Raw genomic sequence first — 27969 nt, 5'->3', positions numbered from 1 at the left:
CTCCAGGAACAGACTAAACTAGAGTCCACCAACCCACACCAAAAAGAACAGGAGCTTAAAAAAGGTGGGGGCTGGGGTGCTTGTTGATTTTAAAAACAAGAACACCCAATAAATATACTGAAGAAAAACATAAAGGAAGCAGTTTTATTGGGGGGGGAACCCAGAGTAAACCATATGCATATAGTTATTTATTCATAAAAACACTCACATAACTAAATAAAACAGTACCCGTATTTCTGTGAAGGGTCCTCGTATTAAGGCATAGATTACAGTATCATATTACAGTGTTAATTTCACTGAAATTTTTTTTACTTACATAGTCACCCCTGATACTAGTTGATTTTTTAAAAAAAGTAACACACCAATGACCACAATGAAGACTGTCTGAAACCGTTTGCTGTGTCTACACAACAGTTCTTCAAATACATCAGCGCACCTCTCTCTATTATTTGAAAGTATTGAATTCTGTGCAAGGAAAATAGAAAAATTTTTTCCAACTAGTTTTGCTGATAAACATTAACCTCCATAGATGAAATTCTGCTGACTTTAAAACATACATATTTAAGCCATATTTCAAAAACAGAGGAAAAGGCTTTATGATTCAAGATTTGCTTTGCAAAATATGTGCCATTTGCGATTTATATTGGCAGTGCAGAACCTTTTAAAATCTAGCATAAATAACAAGAGTTAGGATGCTCATTGTTTAAGAGCAATATCTGTATTTCTCTTATTAGGGCCAAACAGTAGGTCAGCAAGCTAAATACAACTCAATAACTAAGCTCAAAATAATCACCCAAAATAGAGGGATGGTAGCTGTATGGTACAATATTGCAAATTGCTTCCACAGAACATTAAGTATGGAATAGAAGACCGAGAATTGAAAAATCAAATCAAGATAAAACAGACTGGGCATCCAGAAATCACTAAACATCTTAAGGATTAACAAATATCGCAGAAAAGAATGAATCCACAAATGGTTCAATCCAAAAGAAAGTAGGATCAAAATCAATAGTATTTTTTCTTCTTCTTCTAGTATAAGAATTACAGGCTGCAGCAACTTGCTTATTCTAGAGCAACTCTGACAAATTCACTGATACTACTCTGGAGAAAGTAAGAGGTCTGTTACTGCTTTTTTTAAAAAAAACTATGATCATTACTAGGAAGCTAATGTATTCACTGGCTCTCGTATGAAATTTATTGCATTAATGAACTTACTGGCCATTCACTGAGGTACTGGTTCACTAGGTATCTCCAAAGGTACAATTCAGAGATGCAGCTCTTGAGAAACACATTTTCCTTGAAGGAAGCAGGAGTATGTATTGCACCTGCAATTTTTACCTGTACTACTTGAAATTTACTAATGATCAAGTTCTGTGGGGAAAAATGTTCCACGCCCTTTCTGACACATACACAAAAGCTACTACCTAAAAATCTGTGACCACTACTCAGTAATTAGAATGTTCACTGATATATGTTCAATGAAACAAAATTCTGAAATGAATTTAACTTTCAACACACAAAAATAATGGTACTTCGTAGCAGAAGTAAAAATGAGTTTTTCTACAGAAATGAATCTTCACCATCTACAGAGCTGTCAAGTCTGCTTCAGTATCCAAAGCATGAAGGGCTTAAATGTTTCAAATGACATTTCGCATTATTCTTTTTGGGCAAAAATGGCTATTCTTCCTTTGGACAATAGTGCATGTTTCACTGAATGTCGACTGTATTGGCCAAGAAGTGCTCCCAAGTACGCAGATGCGAAGGATAATCTGTCAGGGTATCACTGCACTTTGACAGGTCTTCCGTTTTGAAGAGATTGTTTTCATGGGCAAAAGAGGAACCAGACTTTGACTCTGTACAGTTGATCAAGGCAAACTCCTTGGTAAGGCAGAATTTAATCTGGCCAATCACCTGCAGTTGTCCCTGGGTAGAAAAGAGAGAGGGGGGCAAAAATTGAGACTCAGGTTTAGGATTCCACTGTAAGCATTTGTAGCTGAGAAAGGGAAACACACATATACATTTTACAAAGAAACACTACTCCTTAACACGTTGTAGACAAAAGGCTAGATGGATAAATTTTAAGAGCTAATGTATGCATTAGATAAACACAGATTTACAGATATAAAAACAGCACAACCAAATTAATAGCTAATATACTATTATCTAATGCTTTCTATTTATATGAAAAGTTGTAATTTTCTGAAGATAGCCAATAGAAGAGTACACCATATATTAAACTGTATCAGAAAATATTATGCTGGCTGGATAGCTCAGCAGTTTTATCGGGCTGTAGAGCCAGAGACTGAGAGTTTGATTCCCCCCTATGCCTCCTAGGGGAACAGCCAGCCTGTGTGGCCTTGGGCAAGCTGCAGAGTCCCAGGGCCACCCCCAGAAGGGAACGGCAAACCATTTCTGAGTATTCTCTAGCTGGAAAACCCTGAAAAGGGTCGCTATAAGTCAGAACTGGTGGGATGGTACAAGATGATGATGATGATTAGAACATACGATGAAATTATTTCGCTCAAGACTACCTCTCACAACTGTTCTGTAGGGGGAAAAGATGGGCATTGTCTGAAATCAAGCTTTTTTCAAAGGAAAGAGCATCCCTTAAAATCCACATTGACTTCTTAGCAATGTGTTCACTGCGTTTCATTCCTAGAAATTAATGGATAGGTTTTGTGATCCAATAGAACAACAGCTGATAGAACTAATATGTAGTCACGTACATGTTTTAAAGTAAGTGATCAACCTGTACTCTCTAGTGCCCACAAAATGGAGAGCAAATCCGTATTTTACTGCAAGGAGGGGAAGGAAAGCTCAAGTATTGAAAAGAAATTATTCCTTAATCATGTATTTCAAAAGATAAGCCCATAGCCAGAGAATTGCATGATGAATTTCCTTGTACCCAGCTGTGCTTTGAAAACATGTTTCTCAGACAGTAGCCCTTTATGACATAAAGCAATGCTGGGCAGCTCTAAACAATCTGCCATATGACAGGGACTGTTTGGTCAAATAAACTGAAAAGCAAGAATTTCCAGAATGCAAATGGAGGCTCCTGTATATGCTTGAACCAGTTTTGAGGACTGGGATTCATACATCCTGAGTCAGTCCAAGGGTTTTAAACTGCAGCATGACCATGTAAGCTCCAATGAAGAGCCGCACCACCTGTTCCTGTGAAAAATCAAACTAGTTTTACAGCACAGATAATATTAAGCTCTTCAAGTGCCTTTGATCTGCCATTTTTCTGTAAAGGAGGAGTAACAGTCAAACTCCTTACAGAATGAGATGATCATGGAAATGAGATAAAAAGAGCAGCTGCCTGTCATTATGAAATGTTTTACAACAGGCGCATCAAATCATAGACAAAAGCTAAGAAAACAACACCTGTACTAAAGTATGTACTTCACGCTTGAATGTTGACTGAGTCACCAATTACTTTTTAACTAACAGATACAGCCAACTAAAGAGAGAAAAAGGCTTTGAATTATATGTGTCCTTGTGTTCAGTATGGGCATACTAAATTATTTAAGATATTCCAAGAAGTAACATGAGGGGAGATATTTGTGAAAAGAAATAATCTTGATGGCCATAAAACTGAGACTATTCCTCATCTTTATATTTTTTTAAATCTTATTTGTCATTTATAGCTAAGATTTAAGTAGCGCTCCTGATGGCATGCTACAAAATTAGATCTATATAAATAAAGCAAAAAATATAAAACTAATTTTAAAAAGCACAAGGTAAACAGATACCAGAGATAACGTATCTCTATAAATATGGTAGAAATAAATCTACAGATTATAACAGCAGAAATATAGAGTAATTCAAAATCTTGATTGGATAATAATTAAATAATGTCTTTGCCTGTGGTCATATAGATAAGTTATATATCAGAGAGACTTCTCTGAGGAGGGTGTTCCGCAACAGAAGTGGGGCAGCTGTTTCTAAAAGGCCCCACATTGCTCCCTATCCTATGTCAGCAGGTGAGGACACTTGGAGAAAGATCTCTGGTGATGACTTTTGGGCACAAGTAGGAATATATGGGCAGTGGTGTAGTGGGGGGGAGGCAGAGGAGCAGTCACTCCAGGGTGCATCCTTGTTAGGGGTGCAACCTTCACCCTTTCACGCTCCCTGTGCTCTGTCTTGCCACTGGGCTGGCCCAAGTGGCTTTGTCCTCTCTCTCTCTCTCTCTCTCTCTCTCCCAACTCCCTCCCACCCACCCCAGCCTCCCTGCCTGCCGAGGCTGTCTGGCAATCAGGGTGAACCAGCCACACAAGAACAACACCAGGCGACAAAGGAAAGTACACTGCCCAATTAAGAAGAGCATGCCAATAGCCTATGTCTGAGCGGGACTGGTGGAGGGGTGCGGCTTCTACTGCTGCTGCTGCTGCTGCTATTGGGCAGCCGGAGGGATGCGGGCCAGGCTGAGGGCATTGGGGGGTAGGGGGCCTGGGCACTGTGGTGCCTCTCCTGTGCCGGGCTACTGGCAATACTGAGCCTGGCCAGCAGCATCTTCCTGCTGGGAGCAGAGCATGGCCATGTGAGTACTACAGGAGGCAGTGGGAGCTGGAGGCACAGCAGGGGCCCCTCCACATCCTGGCTGAGCCCAGTGCAAGCTAGGCAAGGAGGAAAGATAGGGGAAAGAGGGATGATGATGGAGGAGGAGGAGGGTGCCTCGAGGGGACTCCTATTGGGAATGGAGGGAGAAGGAAGGGGCACAAGTCCACGGGTTAAGGGGGTACAGCATTTGTCCCTGGTAGTGGCAAGCCATGCTATGCCACTGTATGTGTTCTTTACATGATGTGACTACAAGACAGGTTAATAGCAGGACTTCCATTTAGACCTAGAAATGACCTTATAGCTGTTGAAGGTAGTAGAATATAATCAACATATCCTATTCTGTTCTTTCAGTTAGGGAGCATTCAAAATCGGAATATATATATATTGGGGGGGGGAGGAAACTGTGGAATTTACGAAATTAGGGAAGGACATTCCTCTCACAAATCTAAGAAATTGTTAAAAAATAGGCTAGAAAGATAATACAATATGCACAAATCTACAAGGTGAGTTTGTTTTAATAGGGCTATTCTGCCTACTAGCTTCCAAACAATAAAAACAAGCTTTTCTAAGAGAGAACAAAGAGTATGCTAAAACATCAATAACAAAGAAAAAGGTACCTCATCTGGAGGAAGACACTGAATTTTTGGTGTTACTTGGTAAACACTTGTAAGAGCTTCTCTGATGGCTGCCATCTGGAGGTTGAAACAGGAAATGGTTGAAAGGTGCAAAACACTGCTTTTATAAATTAGGTGGATTCATATTCAAAAATCCTGATACAATCCTTTTGCATATGAAACTAAAGAAAACAATCAGTAATTCAGAATTTTTATTCAAACAGATCAATCTTCTCTTATGAACCAACATTAAAATATTACAGTTCTGCCAGTGCAAAGCCAATTATGTACTCTTACCTGGTATGTACCTCCTGGCTTTATCCTCAGTTTCACAAGATAACTGAAAGAGAATATGATCACCTAATATTGAGAAGATGAAATTCACTAGAGGCAATTATGCATGAATCAGCCACTAATCACTTCTTGTCTGTATGAAGTGCTGAGGAGATTCTGCCAACTAAGACTTTATTCTACAGGCTGCCTTTTCACATTTTCATTCTCCACAAGCAAGTATAAATGCTTCTTCATTTACATTTTATTTTCTTGAGTAATGACATTTCATTTACTAATGCACTGTATTTAAATTTTTTGTGCTTAGCAGCTACTTTCCTTGCCATACAATGAAAAGGCACATTTGATAAGAATGAATTAGGATTGATACTGCATTACTATGTGCAACTTCCGGTACATCCAAACTTCAAACTGCCCCCAGGGAAAAAAAAAGAACCAACATTAACAGTTGCAGACTTAAGAGACATGCGCTGCAACAATGCAAACCTCTCCTTCTGTACTTTTTCTCTCCTTGAGTAGTTGCGCAAGCACTGTTTTTCATACTCCTAACCTGCAGGGAACTCTTTCTGCTTTGATCCGATGGCCCTCTTAATGTTAGCTATAGAAGGTTGCAGGGGGCTTAATAATTTTCCACACCTGTTAAGATCAATTTCTTTATATAGTTCCAGGGCTTTACTGAAGTACTTTTTCTGAGAATTAAGAGATTCCAGCACGGCTGCACAAGTTCCGTGTTTTTCCCATTCATGCTTCCTACATGAAGAGAAAAAAAAATAAAGTTAGATATTTATGCACAGAGGGATTCAAAGGCTAAAATATGATATGTAATAAAAATTCCAAAAAATATTGTAAACGTGTGTCCAATTAAGCCTCCAACACCTTTTTCTATAAATACCATTGCTTACCAAATCCCACAACACCCAGAAAATGATGCACAGCGTCCTTGTTTTATAAGAAAAAATAATGCTGGCACTTCAGTGTGGAGCATATTTATTCATGGCATAGCAATTTAAAGGCAGGAAGTTACAGAAGACCATGTTTCCCCTTGAGCACTACACAAGGAATACAATCTTGAGAAAAAGGAAGACAAATGGTGAACTGTGAATCAACAGGTAGGATATGTGAAGTATCAAAACCAGGAACATTTCAATTGACACAATGTGATACATCTGCAGAAGCTTCTAATCTAACTATGTAGTTAGAATTCACCCTTTATATATAAAGTCAGTGTTATTACACTGGGATTGGGTCAAGAAACTCCTTGCTGCAGATGGAAAAACTATGTGCTATTGTTTGTTAATCATTCAAGCTAATAATCTCAAATATAGTTCAGCAGAACTCTGCATGAAAAGAACACTTAAGTCTAAAAAATGAGAAAGATAAATGTATATAAATGCACGGAGATATGGATGACATTTTTCAGAAGCAATTCTTGAAGATTTTTGTGTTTGTTTCTGTGTTGTTCTCTGGGAATTTTCCTGCCATACTACTTCCTCCTGTCAAGACTACAATATGTGCGTGTGCGGAAATTTTACATGCTCCCTATTCTGCTTCTTCATCTCAGAATAGAGTCAGGCTGGGGAGAGTGTACATGCAAATACTGTGGACATCACTTATACTAGAGTAATATGTATTCAATGTACAGTATATTAACTAGTATAAAATACATTATAAGAGCATCTTGAAAGATTTACAAAAAGGCTTGTAAGATATAAAGGTAAAGGTAAAGGTTCCCCTTGACAATTTTTGTCCAGTCGTGTTCGACTCTAGGGGTGTGTGTGCTCATCCCCATTTCCAAGCCATAGAGCCAGCGTCTGTCCAAAGACAATCTTCCGTGGTCACGTGACCAGCACGGCTTATACACGGAACACTGTTTACCTTCCCACTGAGGTGGTCCCTATTTATCTACTCGCATTTACATGCTTTCGAACTGCTAGGTTGGCGGGAGCTGGGACAAGCGACGGGTGCTCACTCCGTCGTGTGGATTCGATCTTACGACCGCTTGGTCTTCTGACCCTGCAGCACAGGCTTCTGCGGTTTAGCCCGCAGCGCCACCACGTTCCTAAGATATAAAGGTAGAATCCTATAAATAAATCCATGTCAAAGAAATAAACTTCGATGAAGTTTCTCTAGTTTTCTTCTCCCCTGCTTCTCCCTGAAAAGTTTATCTGGGGGATTGAGGGGGGGGGGTTAGCTACCTTGATACTTCAGTGAGTTTACATACCTGGCTGTGGAGCCAGAGGATGGGAATTCAGTCCCCCACCCCCTGTGCCTGCAGGGAGATGGACCCCCAGAAGAAGGGAAGGATAAACGCTTCTGAATACCCTCTACTTAGTAAACCCTGAAAAGGGTTGCCACAGGTCAGAATTCACCTCACGGTACAGCATTATTTATTATTATTATTATTATTATTATTATTATTATTATTATTATTATTATTATTATTATTATTATTATTATTATTATTATTATTATTATTATTATTATTATTATTGCCACATGAGGCATAAAGGCTGATATGGGATGAACTGTCCATATTCAGGCAGTTCTCTAGTTGGTCTGGAGAGATTTCCCCTTCTCCCAACAGCCCCATGTCCCATAACCCAACTGATTAGAAGAGCCCCTATATAGTACTCTGGACATTTTCTATGGGGTGTTGTTGACTGGAAGGAGAAGGAAAGGACACTGGAAAGTTCTGTGGGCTTCTTCAACCTCCCTTAAAATACAAGCCTTACCTGGGGCAAGAGACTCCTTGCTGCAGATGAAAGGAGGTAAGAGAGATGGCTTGTAGACAAAGGGCCTTTTTGGCAGCTGCCCCCAGACTATGGAACACCACTGAGATTCGTCTAGCACCGATGCTGATGACATTTTGGCACCAGGTCAAAACTTTGCTGTTCTAGAAGGCTTTTAATTGAAATAATATCACCTGTGGGTCCTGATGGCAAGTTTTAGAGTACAGTGGTGCCCTGCTTGACGCTTACCCCGCATGATGTCGAAATCGCTTTACGATGGGGTTTTTTACGATCGCAAAATAATGGTTCCAATGGGGTTTTTTGGCTTGACGTGAATTAGGAGACTGCTTCGCGAACCGTTTGTTCACTTAATGATGATTTTTCTGGCTCCACAAAATGGCTTCCCTCCCTTCGCAAAATGGTGGTTTTCCGGACGGAAGCTTCACATTACAGGGAATTAGAACAGCTGATTGGCGGTTCTCTATGGGCAATCTTCGCTGGATGATGAGGTATTGCTCCCATTGAAATGCACTGACCGGTTTTCAGTGCATTTCAGTGGGGTTTTTACTTTCGCTTGATGACGATTTCGCTTAAGAGCGGTTTTAACAGAACGCATTATTGTCATCAAGCGGGGCACCACTGTATATATTTTAATTGTATTTTAATTGTTTTATATTTTTTATTCTTTGGGTAGAGACCTTTGGGTAGTGTAGGCGGCATACAGGTTAAATAAAATAAATAAATAAAGCCTTGCATTCTACTCACATGAAAACAGTGTTGTAATATGTTTCAAGCTCCCCCCCCCAGGATGAAGACCCAATGCATGCCTAAAACACTTTTAAGATCTTCTGCAGGTTTGTCATAAAATATGTTTTATATTACAGAAGTTTTCTTAATATGCTCTGATGTTCAGTAATATTCATCTCCAGCTTGACAGATACATGGGTAGGACAGCTTCAGAAGCAGAAAAACTTGCCAGGTGCTTCAGCACAGAGACGTAACAGTTCTATTGCTTCTGCTTCATGAGATTGGAAACTATGGAAACCACAAACCCTGAAAACTCTTGAGTAGAGAAAAATGAGCTTTTCTTGCATCAAACAGTTGAAAAGAGAACAACCTTGTCCTTGCTCTTAGGGCATTTTTATTTGTCACATAGCAAGGATGGTGTCATCAGCTTGACTGTGTCACAAAATGAGAAATGCTAATTTCTAGAGATTTTCTTTCAGCAAGCAACATCAGCACTGAAACTATGTGTTGACTTTCAAGGTTCCAGAGTTATAAAAACAAGAACTGTGCTATAAAATGGAGGGAAGACGGGTGAACACTCTATGTATCGACTTTGAAAAGAGTGCATCCCAGAAATATTCACAAGGCATTAGGGAGATAAGAGCTTATTACAGAAAATGCTTATTACTGCATTATCTACTTCTCAGTCCTTGATACTGTATTTTCAACTGTGACCATGCTTTATAGCTGTGCTGTAACACAGTAGTTTCTGTCTTGGGCACCGAAAACAATATATACAGACGAAATTGTTGTCCTGTGTTACAGCTGTGGCCCAAACTTGCCATTGTAGTATACAGTATGTCTGACAGCTTCCAACTCACAACTTCTGAATAACATTGGTAAAACAGAAACACGTATCATAATGTAACATCGTGGCGTTCACCTACCTCAGGCCCACCCAACTTCACTGGCTTCTGCTTGCTCAGAACAAAGAACATTTTGAGCACAGTGATGATATATCAGATGTCATTCTGTGCTCTGTTATTATACGGTAATACATAATTATATTGTTATAATTTGTCTTTTGCAGGGTCTGGTTTGGGCCTAGGGTTCTGTTCAGTCTCAGATGGAATGACTGAGGGCCATTCTCACAATGAAAGTAAACTGGTGAGATGGAGGTCAATTGGACTTTGATGGTGGTAACATCCAGTGACAGTCTCACTGAGGGTCCTAACTGTATTGGATAGCTATAAAAGTCTATTTATGTGTTTTTAAGTCATGCACAACTATGAATTTATAATTATCACCTTTAAAATTTGAAATGAAGAAGAAAAAGAGAGACCACACTTGTGGAACATGGCTTCCTCTGAGAAGTAAATGTATGTGATGCTATACAAGAAGTAAAACAAAATTGCCCCCAAACATAATATTTAAGGTTCCAGAAGCATAAAATTCTGCCTGTGAATGCCAGTGACGAGAGGCATTAGCACTCCATCATGATGGGGATGGACAATCTCCAGGCTTAGGAGGAAGGTACCTCCAAATGCCAGATGCAGGGGAGGGGTATCAGGAGACAGGTATCTAGTTGTTTCATGTGCTCCCAAAGGCATCTGGTGGGGCCACTGTGAGATACAGGGAGCTGGACTAGATGGGCCCTTGGCCTGATCCAGCAGGGCTGTTCTTATGTTTTATATCTGCTACACAGATTCCTTCGTGGGATTTAAAGTGCCACTCCACAAACATAAACACAAAGGTTTTAACTTCAACTTCAAACAGAAGCAGAATCATTTCTAGACACTGTTCTATATTTCATTCCACACAACTCCTGTTGGTAGGTACAGTTACCAACACATTTAAAAGTTGAACAACTCACCAGAATTTGGTGCGATTTGGATGTAACACATCTGGCCAGTAATGTTCCATGTCTCCTAAGATATCCTAGCAATTAAAAAAACAAACAAAAACAGAGAGACCTTTTAAAAAAGCATGAAGGCTATAGCACTGTGCTGCCCAGCTCTGCCTGTGACTTCTAAAGCGTAGGGAGCAAACCTGGCAATTTCACTTTCCCCCTATTTTGGAGAGAAAACTCTTTGCATAATAATTTTGTGCTAGGTATAAGCATCCCCCATGGTAAAGCAGCACCTGTGATCCATGCCTCTCTAGCGATGCTGAAAGGTTTTTTAAAAACACAGCAGCATTATACATTTTGCCTTGTCCACTGATGTGACCAAAGGTGGCAAGTCATATAATGTTTTTCTATCAGCCAGAAAATTTTTTTGAAGTGGTGGAATACATTGGATAGTCAAAAACCAGACATGATAAATGGAGGAAGCAACCTGTCTGCATGGGAAACAATGCAGCAAAAAATCAAATGACACTCAAATTTTCCTAAAGCATTCATGGTCACCTGCTCAAAAAATAAAAACATTTTAGAAGGCAATTTTAGAGCCTGACTACATAGGGGGAAAATGTGGGAAAGACAAACTCCCACAGTTTGGAGAAGGCTGATTCACATCGATTCCACTGATCACATGACCCACCAGGAAATATTAATTAGCCTGCAGTCCCACATCTCCAATCTGTAGTTTTTCCTCTCCACCCATCAAACTTCCCGCCAGAGATCCTTCTACTTTTAAAACAGTCAAATCCTTTCACTTTTGTTCAACTCTGTGATTGCTAAAAGGAAAGACCAGCTGAGCACACACACACACAGAAATGCTTTGGCAAAGCGAAGCAAGCATGAGCGCGCGCACAAAAGCAGCGCCAGGACTCACTTGTCACAGCAAAGCCTCTCTCACAAGACAGGGGTGTTTTTTTTTTTTTTAAAAAAAAAACAGATTCTCCTGTGTGGGCAGAGCTTCTGTTTATTTATTTACAGTTTAACAAGCTATCCCGGTGGGCAAGATAAGATGAGGAGGTGAGTCAAAGAGGAAGGAAAAGACTTTCTAACATAGTTCCTTTTAATTACAGGTGCTTCAAATACAACATCAAGGCTTTTCCTGAAAAAATCTGTGGCCACTTAAATATAAGAAAGCCAAATCCCCTGGTGGAACTTCACAGCAAGAATGACAGTGAGTTCACATTCCCCTCATTGTGCTATTGCATTCTTAGAAAGATTTGGGTTTTTTCTCTTGTTCATAGGTTCATTTAGGAAGAGAGATGGCAGTTATCACTTGATAAGCATAGATCACTCAAAGCACATTTTAACACTCCAATGTACTGCCTTTATTCTCTTCTGGACACAAATGAGGGAGCTTTTTATGAACATAAAACCTAAAATGAGATAGACTCTATAGTATACTTTGAGACTGCCTGTCCTCACAAGTAAGCGAGAATGTGTTCTGAATTTAACTGGTTTAGTACAATATGTTTGATCTTTTTGTCTGTATTTCCATCATTGTGCACTAGGTGAAAAAAAGTAGTGGGTGAGCTGACAGGTATTTTCAAATAGAAGGGGACGATATGGAAGCAGTGATAGATTTTACTTTATTGGGCTCCATGAGCACTGCAGATGGTGACAGCAGCCATGAAATTAAAAGACACCTGCTTCTTGGGAGGAAAGCGATGACAAACCTAGACAGCATCTTAAAAAGCAGAGACATCATCTTGCTGACAAAAGTCAAAGCTATGGTTTTTCCAGTAGTGATGTATGGAAGTGAGAGCTGGACCATAAAGAAGGCTGACCACTGAATAATTGATGCTTTTGAATTGCTGGAGGAGGCTCTTGAGAGCCCCCTGGACTGCTAGGAGAACAAACCTATCCATTTTGAAGGAAATCAACCCTGAGTGGTCACTGGAAGGACAGATCCTGAAGCTGAGGCTCCAATACTTTGGCCATCTCATGAGAAGAGAAGACTCCCTGGAAAAGACCCTGATGTTGGGAAAATGTGGAGGCAAGAGGAGAAGGGGGCGGCAGAGGACGAGATGTTTGGACACTGTAATCGAAGCTACCAACATGAATCTGACCAAACTCCAAGAGGCAGTGGAAGGCAGGAAGGCCTGATGTGCTCTGGTCCATGGGGTCACAAAGAGACAGACATGACTAAACAACATCTAGTAATTGAGGTAGAGGCAGGGTGTTTGACTCTCCCCACTGTGCCTCCTTGACAGGGGCTGGATTCAGTGAGTGTCCCTTCCAGCACTGCATTTCTAAGATGACAATGATTAATTTTTAGGCACTAGAAATAACACACAGTGATAATGTCTAGACTATCCCATGTGCCTTAAGACATCACATTGATGTTGAAAGGCCTTTACAGAACTTTGGAGAGCACTGACAGCAGCCTTATCCGATATCAGAATATTTATCTTTAATCTGCACATTACCACCTATTCTAACAATGGCTCTTCATGAATTATCTATTCATCTGATACCTGACTGGGAAATTTTAAATATACAAGGATATAATGTTGTATCATTATGTGCTATCCCTGGAGATTTCACTGAAGTATATACTCTTTAAAGAAAAAAAAGCAGGTGTTTTTACATTTCAAACCTTTGGTATGCAACAAGACAGAGGAAATAATATTTATCTTATGTAACGTTTACCTTGAGATTAATATGAGGGAACTGTGCTAATCAAACATAAAGTTGTTCAAAACCTTCATTTTGATTCATACCTTGATCTCAGATATATTGAAGTGCCAAGTTCTATTACACTCATCTGCTTTATCTGGCCTATAAAAAAACAAGAACAAAAGGTCTAACTGAGTACAATTTAGAACATATCCTGCAAGCAGTATACAAAATGCTTCTTATCCTGCCTGCAGAGTCTACCCAAAGAAATGTACAGTGGGGTCTTGACTTGAGAACTTAATCTGTATTGGAAGACGGTTCTCAAGTCAAAATGTTCTCAAGTCAAATCTGCATTTCCCATAGGAATGCATTGAAAACCATTTGATCCGTATCTGCTCTTTTCCGTCCATAGAAACTAATGGGAAGCTGCTATTCCGCCTTCGACCACTAGAGGGGGATATTTTGTTTCTTTTTTTCTTAGGTCAAGAAAGGTTCAGGGAAGGCAGGGAAAATACAGTCCAGGCAGTCCAGTACCAGGCAGTCCGAAGACTGTTTCCCAATCCACTCTCTAAACGCTGGGAGGAGTGAGGAAGCAGACAGGCACCCTTTTCACTGGCCAACAGTTAACTGAAAGTTCACATTTTGCACTTTCCCTGCCTCCCACGTGGGTTTTTTTCAGTTCTTAACTCAAATCTAAGTATGTAAGTCAAGTCAATATTTTCCTATGAGAGCGGTTCTTAAGTCAAAATGTTCTTAACTTGAGCCGTTCTTAAGTCAAGACCCCACTGTATCTGTTTCGGCTAAAGTAGAACACAAACTCTTCCAATGAAAATTGAACATGCATTCACAGACACAAAAACTATTAACTTAATATGTCTGTCTTTATAACAAAATTTTATCCCCCTGCCTGATATACCCTAAGAGGGCCTAAACCTAATATATTTCCCTGTTGATTTATAGCATATTAAATGTATGAATCTACTCATCCTAAATCTTTTTCCTTATAAGTAAACAATATATAATGAGATGTAGAGAATGTAAATTGAGGGTTCAGAAAAGGATACAGAGAAAAGTGTTGCAGTGCAGGCGTGTACCAGAGCAAATCTAAACAGCAAACATTTACGGGATTTATAAGCAGCCATGTCCACCTTTCAATTGGAAATAACAAACTTCTGATGTCTGTGACTGCTTCTAGATATCATTGATGCAGACAGACATCATTTACAGGTTTTGCTCTCACTCCAGCCCCCCTCCCTTGAGAAATCCATGGCAACCTCAATCAGGAGACACTGTGTTCTCTGCTCCAACTACCCAAGGCCTCATGGCTTCTTTAAGTTTAATTTTTCCAGAAATCTCTCTAGAACAGCGGTCCCCAACCTTTTTCCATGGACCGGTTCAGCGGGTGAGGGTGGGGGTGTCATTGTCAATGCATGCGTGGGCGGGGCGTCCGTGCATCCATGCATGTATGGGTGGGGCATCTGTGTGTGCATGTGGGGGGGCCCGTGCATGCATCCGTGCGTGGGTGGGGCGTGCATGCATCTCTGTGACGTGGGCAGGGCATGTGTGGATTGGTGCATGTATGGGGGCGTATGTGTGTACAGAAATGCGTGGAGGGGGACAGAGATCTGTCTCCGCAGGCTGGTCTTGTCAAGACCATGGGTTGGGGACCCTTGCTCTAGGATACTTAAGATATAGGTTTCACTTTCAGTTCTTCCTCTAATAAGCAGAAATCTGGCCTTTTGTTTTCTAATCTATAGGTGTAAATGGAACTCTGAATATGAGTAATCATTATTACAGATCTATTCGCGAAGGCTTTCACGGCCAGGATCTAATGGTTGTTGTGGGTTTTTCGGGCTCTTTGGCCGTGTTCTGAAGGTTGTTCTTGCTAACGTTTCACCAGTCTCTGTGGCCGGCATCTTCAGAGGACAGCACTATTATCACAGATATTCAGAACTATTAAATTCATATTTAAATGTATTTGGAGCTACAGTAGGTCTTCTGTATCCATGGGATCAGTACCTGTGGTTTCACGTATCTGCTGCCTGAAAATATTAAATAATTTGTGTTCCAAAACCTGCCATTAAAGGGAACCAGAAACTATGATACATACAAGATTTCTATACTCATGCTTTCCAGCATTGGAGGGGACTTGGAACTGAGAGGCAGGACATAACATAATGTCAGTTAAGCCACACGTTAAAAGGCCCTGCCTCTCCCATTTATCCTTATCACAGACTGGCAAGGGAATTCAGAATAGGACTCCAGTTAATAATCAGAGAGCATGAGAAGAAGCAAATCATAGAAAATTATCTTTAAAGCAACCAAATTCTTTACTGAAGTTCCAAACCATTTAGGGCTTTAAAATGAAGAAACAAATGTCTCCAGTTGGGCCTCAAAACAAAAAAGCAACATGGGCATGTAATAAAGGAATATAGTACTGTGCTGAAGGAGTGCCATGTGTTATCCTGAGCTCACTTGAAGAAAATTGGGATATAAGTAAGATTAATAAACAGAAATGATAACAAAGAAGACTCTGTGACCATATGTTTTCCTGTATGTCTTCATGGGGTGAAGGAATAAACCATATTCAATAAGCTGTTTTGGGAATTTATCAGAGTGCAATTCTGTGGAAAATGAAGCTGTCTTCCTCAGATGTAGGGGCTGTGTGTCTACAAAAATGCATGCTGAAATAAATTAGACAGATCTAAGATGCCACACAACACTTTGTTATTAAGTTACAAGCTAAGAGGGCTACCCCATGGAAATGACATAATGGTAGTCCACAGTATGTTACACAATGAGTGACCGCTTCTTGATTGTCAACTTTCTCATCTTATTTCACTGCAGTATTAAACCCTGTTCAGGCAACCTCCCCATGTTCTGGGAGAAGACATGAAGAACATGGAAGGAGCTTCTGTGAAGACTGTGAGGACTTTGGACACATTTGGGCATCCTCGACAACAAGAGTACTCTGTCAGCTGATCCTTCTACTCCTGAAGAATCACTGGACTACTTCTGACACAAACGAAGCAGGAGATGAGATGAACAAAAAGTGCTAACAACAGCCATCTGGACAAGTTTAGAGTTACTATTCAGACCTTTCCTGACAATATAAGGATACTGGGATTAGAAGAGATGGGACTGAAGCAGCTCTGTTTATTCAGATCTTACGATTTCTTCTCTACTGCTAATTTAGGCATGTTCTGGTGAGAATACAAGACAGGGCCTTTCCAGTGACTGCATCCAGATTGTGCAATGCCTCCCATAGAACAGGGGTCTCCAAACTATGGCCCACCTTGCCATTTTATCCAACCCCTGCACATGGGGGGGGGAATGGGGGCATGCCAGCGTGTGTGTGTGTGCAGGCATGGGGGGCAGTGGGGCATGTGTGTGTGCATCCAGGCGGGCATCCGGGCTGGGAGGCAGAAGTCCATGGGGGGGTGGTGCATGCATTCCTTCGGCCCTCAAAATGTGGAAAATATATGATGTGGCCCTCACACTCAAAGGTTTGGAGACTCCTGCCATAGAAGCTAGGTAGGGCCCTCCCTGCATCTAGAAAACAAAGATTTTTTGCTTTTAGGCAGGCTTTCAGCAACTGAACAGACATTGACAGAGGAATTTTACGGGAGGGTGATGCTCTAAGTTTTATTGCTTTCTCGTATGTTTTTACAAAGTGTTTTTGATTTAGCAATTTCTAGCATTAATATACTTACATATATAATTGTATTATAACTGCTTTTTAATATTATACCTTCCTGTGTCTTAGTTTTATCCTTTTTTTAAAAAAAAAAATCATTTTGTAAGCTGCCTTTTGTCTCTACGTTGGCACAAAGGTGGGCTGGAAATGAAATAAACTAAAAATGATTATTTCAGAGTTCAAATCTTACCAGAGTCCATGGATTGTCCAGTACATTAGTGGATCCCTGCAATCATTTTCACTCATCTAGAGAAAACATCAGAATAGAAAAGGCTAGTTTTTATGCTGAACAAAATATACTTACTTTTATAGGTAAATAGTATAAACACTCAACGTTCCATAGGTTTCAGTTCACATTCCCAATACAAACTTCTTTCTTGTTGCCTTACAGGAGCCATAGTGTTTAGGCAGACAAGTATTTTGTATTTTCCCACTAAATATGTAATTTTGCTATGGAAAAGGATTGATGTAACACACTAGTTAGCTTTATTTTATTGCAGTTAAGTCACTGTGGTATTCATTCTAAATTTCTGAACATGAGTGACAGATTTTTTTTCAGGCAAAAAGAAGGACTCATAAAAAGAGGGTAGTCTTAAGAAAAAGACTAACGTGCTGCTTTTTTAAAGAGAAAGAATAAAACTAGGAGGACTGCGTATGTTTCATTTCCATATCTTAGATGACATCACAGCAAAGAAATGGAACAATTTGTTAGCAATGAATAAACAAATTTGGATTTCTCATACTGTGAGAAAGGTATGAGTGTTGCTTTGCTGCTAGAATGTGTCTGCTGTCTCCATTTTGCACTTCATGCTCCATTTCATTTGAACAGTTTGGGTGACGAGATATAGCAAGCCAGAATAAAATGCACTTGAAGTCTCCCATCTAATCTCTATCTTTGCTCTGTCTTCCTGCAGCAACCTTCCATCTACTGTACTGTGTTCAGTTCTGGGCACCATACTTTAAGAAGGATGCTGACAAACTGGAACAAGTTTGGGGGTGGGGGTGGGCAACAAGAATGATCAGGGAACTGGGAACAAAGCCCTATGAAGAAAGACTGAAAGAACTGGGCATGTTCAGCCTTGAGAAAAGAAGACTGAGGGGAAATATGATACCACTTTTCAAATACTTGCAAGATAGTCATACAAAAGAGAAGCAAGATCTGTTCTTGATCATCCCAGAGTGCAGGACACATAATAATGGGCTCATGTTACAGGAAGCCAGATTTTAACTGAATATCAGGAAAAAAAGTCTTAACTGTTAGAGCAGTACAACAATGGAACCAATTACTTTGGGAGGTGGTGGGAGCTTGAATGCTTGAAGGCATTCAAGAGAAAATTAGACAAACATCTGTCAGATCTACTTTGATTCCTGCACTGAGCAGGGGATCAGATTCAATGGCCTTATAGGCCCCTTCTAACCCAATTATTCTATAATTACTCATTTGTTTATATAAATACTGTAAAGTAAATACAGTAAATAAGGAAAATAAACAAATACTACCACACGGAGAACCTCTGAGATTTCCAGTGTCCTTTGTGAGAACTATTGTAAAATTCAGCTCACATCGAGCCATCTCTTTATCTTACTTTGTTTCATTTATGTCTCCCAGGAAATTATCATTTCAAGATTGTGATGAAATCAGCAGAAATGAGGTTAATCATCTTCCCTGTTTTTTTAAAATAAAATCAGCTTGAGTTGAGCCAATTGGGAAGGTATGTTTGGGTGATTGGGCCAAGACATCCAAAATGCCTGTCTATGGCCTGGGGAATATTTTCTAAGAAGCCTGTGTCTGGCTTCTCATGACATGTGGATGTTTACACCTGTGGAAGTCCTGGGAGCTGCTCATGCAGCAGAAACCAATTAATGAGGGGATTATGGGATATAGGGTCAGATGAAACAATGAGTTAGAGCAGCAGCTGGGTTGTAGTAAAATATTTCTTCATGCTTGCTTCAATATGTAACCATCATCATGTTGACTTTTGCTTATGCCTTTGAACTATGTTACATTATAAACACAGAATTAAATAGCTTTATTGTTTTCTGTGGGAATGAGTCCCAATTGCCTGAAACTCTGAAGTTGCTTTTTATTTTCCTGTAAAAAAGAACTGCTTCATGATTTTGCTTGATTAAGCTTTTTGATCAACCTTTATAGTTTACTAATTTTTTTCTTCAATTAACATAAAATTGTACAACTGTGTTGTTATTTACACAACTGGATGGGACTGAATGTGCCTTATGTACTTGGAGGTTTTGAATGTATTTGTGGGGTTTTAAGTTTCTACCTTATAGGGTTGATTTGCAACCAGAAGCAACAACCTGCTTGTTTTGTTCTCCCTGAAGCACCAAGGAACAAGTGCCTCATAGGACACTGGGGGAAGTGGTTCACAGGAAGCCTTCCCAATCACTGGTGCACTGACCCACCTGGCCAGCACCCACACCAGGTAGCACAAGGGTAATGTGACTGAGTGCTAAGAGGATCCTCTCTGTGGTGACCAGGAGTCCATGACAAGGATGACTTTGGTTGGTTGTATTTTTCAACTGTTGTAATGGATTCCTTCAATGCAATGGGTTTTTCCAAGATAGGTTCTTCAATTAATTTTCGCATGCGACTTCAGCTGTAAACTTCAGCAATACACAATGGCTGGTTTCCAAGGATAAACCATGTTCAACAAGCTGTTCCCGGAATTTATTACAGAGTACTGTTGCTGAACTGTTGCACTGCTGAACTCTGAAAGATACCAGAAGAGATTCTTGGCTTTCAGTGCCATCTTCTGTAGGCCCACTTTCACTGGACTCTGCTTAATAAAGCCTTGTCATGGTTAAAGAAAAAGCTCCTTTTCCTTGTTCTCCTTTTTGGTTTACATGTGCACTAACAATCTCTGCTCTTCTTAGCTTGTGTTTCAGAGACAGCAACAGAAAGTTTAAGTCTAATGCCATATTTTTGCCTGTTCTCTTTCCAACATCTATACCTTCAGTGCCCCTCCTTTTCCTATTCTCCTGCCTCACTTGGATACACAAATGTACCACCATTCAGCTTCTATAGCCTATGGCCAACTAACCTCTTACTACTCTACTCTCTTCTAGAACAATAGTCAATTTTCTGTTAAACCATCATTTTCTCACCTTTTTTCCAGAAGGGCTGTAAACCTTCCCCTTGATTTGTTTTTCCTCTCTCATATATGTGCTGCAGAATTAGCTGGAGTTTTTACGGATATTTTCAATCTATCCTTGTTGCAGTGTTCTGTCCCCACTTGCCTGAAGACATCTATTATAGTGCCAGTCCCGAAGCAGTCAGCTGTGGTATCTCTCAATGATTATAGACCAGTAGCTTTAACATCTGTTGTTATGAAATGTTTTGAGAGATTGGTGCTGGATTACATTAAGGCTAGTCTTCCACCTTCTTTGGACCCATGGCAATTTGCATACAGGAAAAATAGATCTACTGATGATGCTGTGTCCATTGTACTCCATACTGTATTGAGCCACTTAGAACATCAGGGAACTTATGCGAGGCTGTTGTTTGTGGATTATAGCTCTGCTTTTAATACCATTCTACCAAATAGGTTGTTTTTAAAAATGATCAACCTGGGATTACCTCAGGAGATCTGCATGTGGATAAAGGATTTTCTGACAGATAGGCCACAGTCAGTAAGGATGGGATCCCACCATTCTTCTACCCTGGTACTAAGTACAGGAGCTCCCCAGGGCTGTGTGCTAAGTCCCTTCCTCTATTCCCTGTACACACATGATTGCACCCCACTGTATAACACCAATGCAATTATTAAATTTGCAGATGATACGACAGTGGTGGGGCTCATAAATAAGAACAATGAGTCTGCTTATAGAAAGGAAGTACAAAGGTTGACACTTTGGTGTAAAGAAAATCATCTCACACTTAACATCAAAAAAACTAAAGAACTCATAATTGATTTTAGGAGGAAGAGAAATGTACATTTACCACTGTACATAAACGGTGAGGAAGTGGAGAGAGTTGGTAGTTTTAAATTTCTGGGTACTTACATCTCAGAGGACCTCTCATGGACTATAAATGCCAACATGCTAATGAAGAAGGCACAGAAGAGGCTGTATTTCCTGAGAATGCTCGGCAAGTTAAATTTATCTCAGCATTTACTTCTGTCCTACTATCGTAGCACCATTGAGAGTGTCCTAACCTATGGCATTCTGGCATGGTTTGGGAGTAGCTCTGTAGCGGACAAAAAAGCTCTACAGAGAACCATTAAAATTGCCCAGAATATCATTGGATGACATCTTCATATCCCGCTGGATGACAACCCTGGATGACATCTTCATATCCCGCTGTCTAAGGAAATCACATAGCATCCTGAGAGACTCTTCCCATCCTGCTTATAACTTTTTTGAACTGTTACCATCTGAAAGAAGATATAGAACAATTAAGACTCGGACCACACGTTTTCTCAATAGTTTTTATCCCAGAGCTATAATTGCAATTAATAATGAGCTTAAAGACCACCAGTAGTGAATAATTAGTTGGACTGTGTTACTTGGCCTGCGGTGTAGATGTTTGTATTTTTAGTGGGGGACTTTTAGTGGGTGGGGAGTGTTTGGGGAATTTTATGTGTGTGCATGTGTCTGGTCTCTGGGTGTCTGTGAATTTCGTTGTATGTGTATATACTTACAATGACAATAAATTATTATTATTATTATAACTCAGAAGTCAATTTCAGAGGCTTCCTCCCAAAGTAATTTCTGCGGACTGTAATCCTGATCATTTTAGCAAATGTATTCATTTCTAGGCCTACGCTATCAGACCAAGTGCAGCCTGTTTTATGAGAGAACACAGCAAGGGGCATCACAGAAAAAGGTGTCATTTGCACTTGAAATAAATTGTGGTCAGTCATTCATGTGCTGGCTCCAAACACAGATACAGACACATATCCCAAGCAAATAGGGTAACAAGGTTCAACAGGTTAATATTTCACCCCAGTCAATTTCATTTAAAAATTAAACAGCATATTTAATTGATCTTTTTGCAAGCCTCTATTACCAAAACAGAAGCAGAAGATATCAAGAAGAAGTGGCAAGAATACACAGAGGAATTATACCAGAAAGATCTGGATGTCCCAGACAACCCAGATAGTATGGTTGCTGACCTGGAGCCAGACATCCTGGAGCGTGAAATCAAGTGGGCCTTAGAAAGCCTGGCTAACAACAAGGCCAGTGGAGGCGATGGCATTCCAGTTGAACTATTTAAAATCTTAAAAGATGGTGCTGTTAAGGTGCTACATTTAATATGCCAGCAAGTTTGGAAAACCCAACAGTGGTCAGAGGACGGGAAAAGATCAGTCTACATCCCAATCCCAAAGAAGGGCAGTGCCAAAGAATGCTCCAACTACGGTACCGTTGCACTCATTTCACACGCTAGCAAGGTTATGCTCAAAATCCTGCAAGGTAGGCTTCAGCAGTATGTGGACCGAGAACTCCCAGAAGTACAAGCTGGATTCCAAAAGGGCAGAGGAACTAGAGACCAAATTGCTAACATGCGCTGGATTATGGAGAAAGCCAGAGAGTTCCAGAAAAACATCTATTTCTGCTTCACTGACTATGCAAAAGCCTTTGACTGTGTGGACCACAGTAAACTATGGCAAGTCCTAAAAGAAATGGGAGTGCCTCACCACCTTATCTATCTCCTGAGAAACCTATGAGTGCGACAGGAAGCAACAATTAGAACTGGATATGGAACAACTGATTGGTTCAAAATTGGGAAAGGACTGTGACAAGGCTGTATATTGTCCCCCGGCTACTTTAACTTATATGCAGAATACATCATGCGAAAGGCCAGACTGGAGGAATCCCAAGCTGGAATTAAGATTGCCGGAAGAAACATCAACAACCTCCGATATGCAGATGATACCACTCTGATGGCAGAATGTGAGGAGGAATTAAAGAACCTCTTAATGAGGGTGAAAGAGGAGACCGCAAAAAAGTCTGATGCTCAACATCAAAAAAACTAACATCATGGCCACTGGTCCCATCAACTCCTGGCAAATAGAAGGGGAAGATATGGAAGCAGTGACAGATTTTACTTTCTTGGGCTCCATGATCACTGCAGATAGAGACAGCAGCCACAAAATTAAAAGACGCTTGCTTCTTGGGAGGAAAGTGATGACAAACCTAGACAGCACCTTAAAAAGCAGAGACATCACCTTGCCAACAAATTCCCACATAGTCAAAGCTATGGTTTTTCCAGTAGTGATGTATGAAAGTGAGAGCTGGACCATAAAGAAAGCTGACCGGTAAAGAATTGATGCTTTTGAATTGTGGTGCTGGAGGAAATTCTTGAGAGTCCCTTGGACTGTAAAGAGAACAAACCTATCCATTTTGAAGGAAATGAACCCTGAGTGCTCATTGGAAGGACAGATCCTGAAGCTGAGGCTCCAATACTTTGGCCATCTCATGAGAAGATAAGACTCCTTGGAAAAGACCCTGATGTTGGGAAAGTGTGGAGGCAAGAGGAGAAGGGGGCGACAGAGGACAAGATGGTTGGACAGTGTCACCGAAGTTACCAACATGAATTTGACCAAACACCAAGAGGCAGTGGAAGACAGGAGGACCTGGCATGCTCTGGTCCATGGGGTCACGAAGAGTGGGATGCGACTTAACGACTAAACAACAACAGAGAGGAAAAACATCAAAGCATAAATTTGAATAAATATATTGTTTTAACGACAACTCACCTTACATATAGTCACTGGCCATTCAAGAACCAAGTATAACTTTTCCCACTTATGAGGGTGATCGCTGATAAAACATAAAAATTTATATGGTATATTCAGTATGTTCAAAAAAACGGAACAGCACCACTGAATAATCAGTGTCTCAAATTCTTAAACTTCACAAACTTAATACTTGCAATATAACTGCTAATATTTCCTTGTACAGAGAACTTACAGTCATTTCCTAAGAGTCTGTGCGGTTTGTTTCATTCCTACAAAAAGTAAATTAGATGGGCAACCTTTTCTGACTGCAATCATTCAACAATATGACAAAGACTGCACACGTGTTTAACAAATGCTTGTTGTACTCTGCCTATTTTTTTATTATACTGTTGTTTTGAATTTCATAGTACTTCAGATAACTTTACAATATATATATATATATATATATATATATATATTTATTTATTTATTTATTTATTTATTTATTCATTCATTCATTCATTCATTCATTCGGCTTTTACCCCACCCACCTAGATTCCAAATGAATCTACTCTGGGTGGCTTACAGTCTGAGCAATTTAAAACCAGACAATACAGAACAAAAGAGAGATGAGCAGAGTAATACTGTTTTAAATCATGAATGTTTATATATACTGTACATTAATCAATCAAGGATGTCAAGAGCATGAGCCAAAGCAGCTAAGGGAACCAAGCAAAGATGGAAGTTTTGAAATTCCTACTGCAACATCTCTGATGGCTGAAGACACAAACCACTTTTCAGTACAAAATGTAATTTGTTTCTTCAACGTATGCAGCAGGTATTCCAATATTTGCAGAAAAATCCATAATAAACGTTTTGCCTTTTTTTCTATCCACTAATCATGAGAAGAAATAAGTACTAAAAGTTTTTACAAATGACTTACCTGGAGGTCAATGCATATGTAGCAGTTCCACACAGAACAGCAAGGCAGATGCATCCAGCCAACAAACAGCATTGGGTTATAGATTTCATTTTTATTTATGGTGTATCTATAAAGGCGAAATAAACATGTAAGCACACTGCATTTGCTTATTCTCACATGTGCTATGCGATTTGCTTCAAGAGGAGCAAATATCACATTTATTGATGGATAAGTCCTCTGTATCAATACTGCTCAAAATACAGGCATACTGAATTTAAAATGACCAGGCAATTAGTCATGTTTCTGATTTAGAGCATCTTGGTCAAATCAACAGGTTTCAACAAGACTAATTCTGTGCTGGATTCTGTGTTCTAAACCCTAGAATTATAAAATTGTTAATCAACATCTGGAGCTTTTTCAAAGCTTGCTACAATTAAACAGGCTGTGAAACCATTTAAAGTAACATCTGCCAGTACTGTTAGAGTTTGGGCAGTCACTTAAAACTCAGCTTGGGTCTCTGCATAACAGGAAATAAATATTTGCTTTTAGGATAGCTCATGAAAATTGCTAACTGTTTTGGTAACAACATGGGGGGAAGTGCAGCTGCTATTTCAACATGTGTATAGGGAACTGAGAAAAATTCAAGGAAGTTACTCAAAGAGCAATAAAATGAAGAGTGAGGCAGAATCAGAGCCCTGTCTAGCACATAAGGCTCTTTATGGATTTATAATTTTCATTGTGTTTGAAAGTAATTATGTTTTGACATATGAGCTGCTCGGTGCTGTTTGTTTCTGAGGTAACTGGATTCACAAACAGAACTGAAAGCTCAAATACAAATATTCTGATTTAACTGACAGTCTATTTAAAGACAGTTAGATGATCCACAGCAGATCCACCGTATGATAAATTGACACTTATGTAAACCCTACAGACTCAGTGGGTATACTCTGGTGGGGACTTCCTCCCCTATAGAGAGTAGATGACATCATGGATATCCTCCCTTTGAATGCAGTAGCATTAAAAATGATGTTGTTCTGCATCCAAACAAGTCTCTAAGGTTTCTTCAGCAAACATAATCTTTTGTGCATTTATTTTTCCATGAATTTCAGCCTGAAAGATCAGACTCTTATGTCTGAGAAAGTAGACTTGATCCACAAAAGCTCACATTAAATACAGTGGTGCCTCGCTAGATGATGATATGCCGTTCCACTGAAATAGCTGTTTAGCAAAATCATCATCTAGCAAAAAGCATCTCCCCATTGAAATGCATTGAAAACTGTTTAATGCATCCCAATGGGAAAGAATCGTCGTTGTCTAGCGAAGATCAGCCATAGGAAAGCCGCTTTGTGAACTGCCAATCAGCTGTTTAAATAGCTGTCTTGCGAAGTTTAGGTCCCGAAAACACCCGTTTTGCGAGCACAGAGGAAGCTGTCAAAATCGTTGTCTAGCGAAAAATGGTTTGCGAAGCAGGGACCAAACATTGTCCAGCGAAATTCCCCCATAGGAATTACTGTTTTGCGAATTGCTACAGCGATCGCAAAAAGTCGGTGTCTAGCAAAAAAACAGTCATGCGGGGTAACTGTCTGGCGAGGCACCACTGTATAGCAATTAGTCTTTACTATGAGACAAGGTTTTGGGCTTAAAGAAAAAACACAACTGTGTGGATGATCTGGGCTGAGAACTCAAGATGCAGCAACCTGACCAAATCTAATCCAGCCCAGATCCAGGTGGAACCTAAACAGGAGATTGCCTAGAACCTCAAGGGAACAGGGGCTTCCTGCATGAAGGTCCGCTGAAGAAGGGTGGAACAGAAAAATAATGACCAGGCCACATTATATCTCTATGCATTTCTCTGCTTAGGCTGGAATACTGTCAGACAAAAGATGAAACAAATTATGTCACGTAAACTATGCGAAACAAAAACCCCAGCTATCAGTCTTCGCTTTGAATACTGAACGAAACACAAGAGTAATACTGGAAAGCAAAGTTGGGTTCCCTAACTCGAGGGTGTCTCACTGGTTCGAAATTTGCTAACTGGCAACTTCTTGCCTCCCGCCCAGGTTTACTCGGAGGTGATGCAGGATCTGCTAAGGGCTCGCCCGCGGGGCTCCATCCGTAGCGCAGCGCCCGGGCGCCTGCAACGTCCTCCGTCCCTAACGCAGGATTGAGAGAATGAAGCTGGCGAGGGCTCACCGATTCATAACAGCATCACAGACAACAAGATCGCCTGCGCGGTCACCGGGAAGTCCCTCCGTGTTCAACACCGCGCGGTGGGGGGGGGGGGAAGGAGGAGGCTTTTTAAGCCAAGATTTCGGCGGAGGTGGTCCCGAGCCGCCGCCTACCCTCCCGAGTCAGGCGTGCCCAGGGCGCCCCGTCTCCCTAAATACAAAACGGCTTTAAATGGAACGGAAACGCCGTGACTTACTTCCCGGTAGAGAGGGCGGGTTATTACAGCGGCAGTTCAGTGTCAAAGTCCCATTCCAGCCAGGGCGATTCACCGCCGAGTAAGCCGGCTCCGAGCGACGAGGCTTCTGCTAAAAAGACTGCTGAGCGCAATCCGGTCGCTCCGCGCAGCAGCACCGCTCGGGCTGGCATCCGCCGCCGCTTCCGCCCAGGGATCGAATCCCGCCCACACGAATTTTTTTTGCTGAGCGTGCCTTGCCCTCGAAAGGAAAAGTGCCCCGGGGCAGATGGCTGACCACCCCCCCCGTCCCTTTCCGCGTCGCAGGGAATGGTCGTGCCAGGCCCGGGGGAGGCTTTCCTTCCTGCCCGCTGGTGTAGGGATAGCAGGGAGGGGAGAGGACTGACTGCTCGAGCTTCTTACCGATTGGAGAGCTTTCACAACTACAAGAGTTCAGCCTGAGCCATTTTCTCGCTGGATTATGGGAGTGGAAGTCCTTAAATACAGAACTCCCGCCCCCAACACTGTGTCACTCGCCTCTTCCTTCTTCAGCAGCGTCAACACCCCGGGGGACGTTTGCTGACAAAGAGGCTGCAAGCTTCTGCCCCCGAGAGATTTATTTCTTTAAACCATTTTGATCCCGCCTTTCTTCTTAAAACGGACCAAAGGTGACTTAACATCGTTAAAAGGCAATCGTTAAAAGCTAAAACAAATCAAACAAATACCACACTTAAAAAGGTAAATAATCAACACTTGTCACATGTATACCGTCAGCATATATTCTGCTTCTCCACCCCCTGTGGTGCACAGTCTGGACTCTGCAAAGTGGAGACAAA

At 40.7% G+C, this 27969-nt stretch overlaps 1 protein-coding gene across 3 annotated transcripts; it reads right to left on the bottom strand.

Moving 5' to 3' along the window:
* Window positions 1-130: 130 nt before the first annotated feature.
* RNASET2 (ribonuclease T2) lies at window positions 131-27852 on the bottom strand. 3 transcript variants are annotated; one of them, XM_020808550.3, is made up of 10 exons: window positions 27557-27852; window positions 24754-24859; window positions 23850-23913; window positions 17324-17379; window positions 13541-13598; window positions 10794-10858; window positions 6102-6215; window positions 5472-5514; window positions 5178-5252; window positions 131-1923 (listed from the first exon to the last, which is right to left on the bottom strand). In XM_020808550.3, the coding sequence occupies exons 2-10, from the start codon at window positions 24840-24842 to the stop codon at window positions 1708-1710; spliced, it is 780 nt and encodes a 259-aa protein (XP_020664209.3). In that variant the 5' UTR covers window positions 24843-24859; window positions 27557-27852; the 3' UTR covers window positions 131-1707. The 3 variants fall into 3 exon arrangements, with proteins under 3 accessions (XP_020664209.3, XP_020664200.3, XP_020664218.3); XM_020808541.3 differs by lacking the exon at window positions 27557-27852 and adding an exon at window positions 27158-27328; XM_020808559.3 differs by lacking the exon at window positions 27557-27852 and adding an exon at window positions 26926-27068.
* Between the last annotated feature and the right edge of the window lie 117 nt (window positions 27853-27969).

Source organism: Pogona vitticeps, chromosome 1 (assembly GCF_051106095.1).
Source record: "Pogona vitticeps strain Pit_001003342236 chromosome 1, PviZW2.1, whole genome shotgun sequence".
NCBI classification, from domain to species: domain Eukaryota; kingdom Metazoa; phylum Chordata; class Lepidosauria; order Squamata; family Agamidae; genus Pogona; species Pogona vitticeps.
Note: the sequence above shows the minus strand (reverse complement) of the source record. Positions and strands in the feature narration are given on the sequence as shown.

Coding starts and splice junctions, on each gene's coding strand:
- RNASET2 (XM_020808550.3), bottom strand. CDS start 24,842: ATGAAATCTATAACCCAATGCTGTTTGTTGGCTGGATGCATCTGCCTT. Junction 10,859..13,540: donor TCAATATATCTGAGATCAAG/GTATGAATCAAA, acceptor TTTAATTGCTAG/GATATCTTAGGAGACATGGA. Junction 6,216..10,793: donor CCAAATCGCACCAAATTCTG/GTGAGTTGTTCA, acceptor CTCTTCATGTAG/GAAGCATGAATGGGAAAAAC.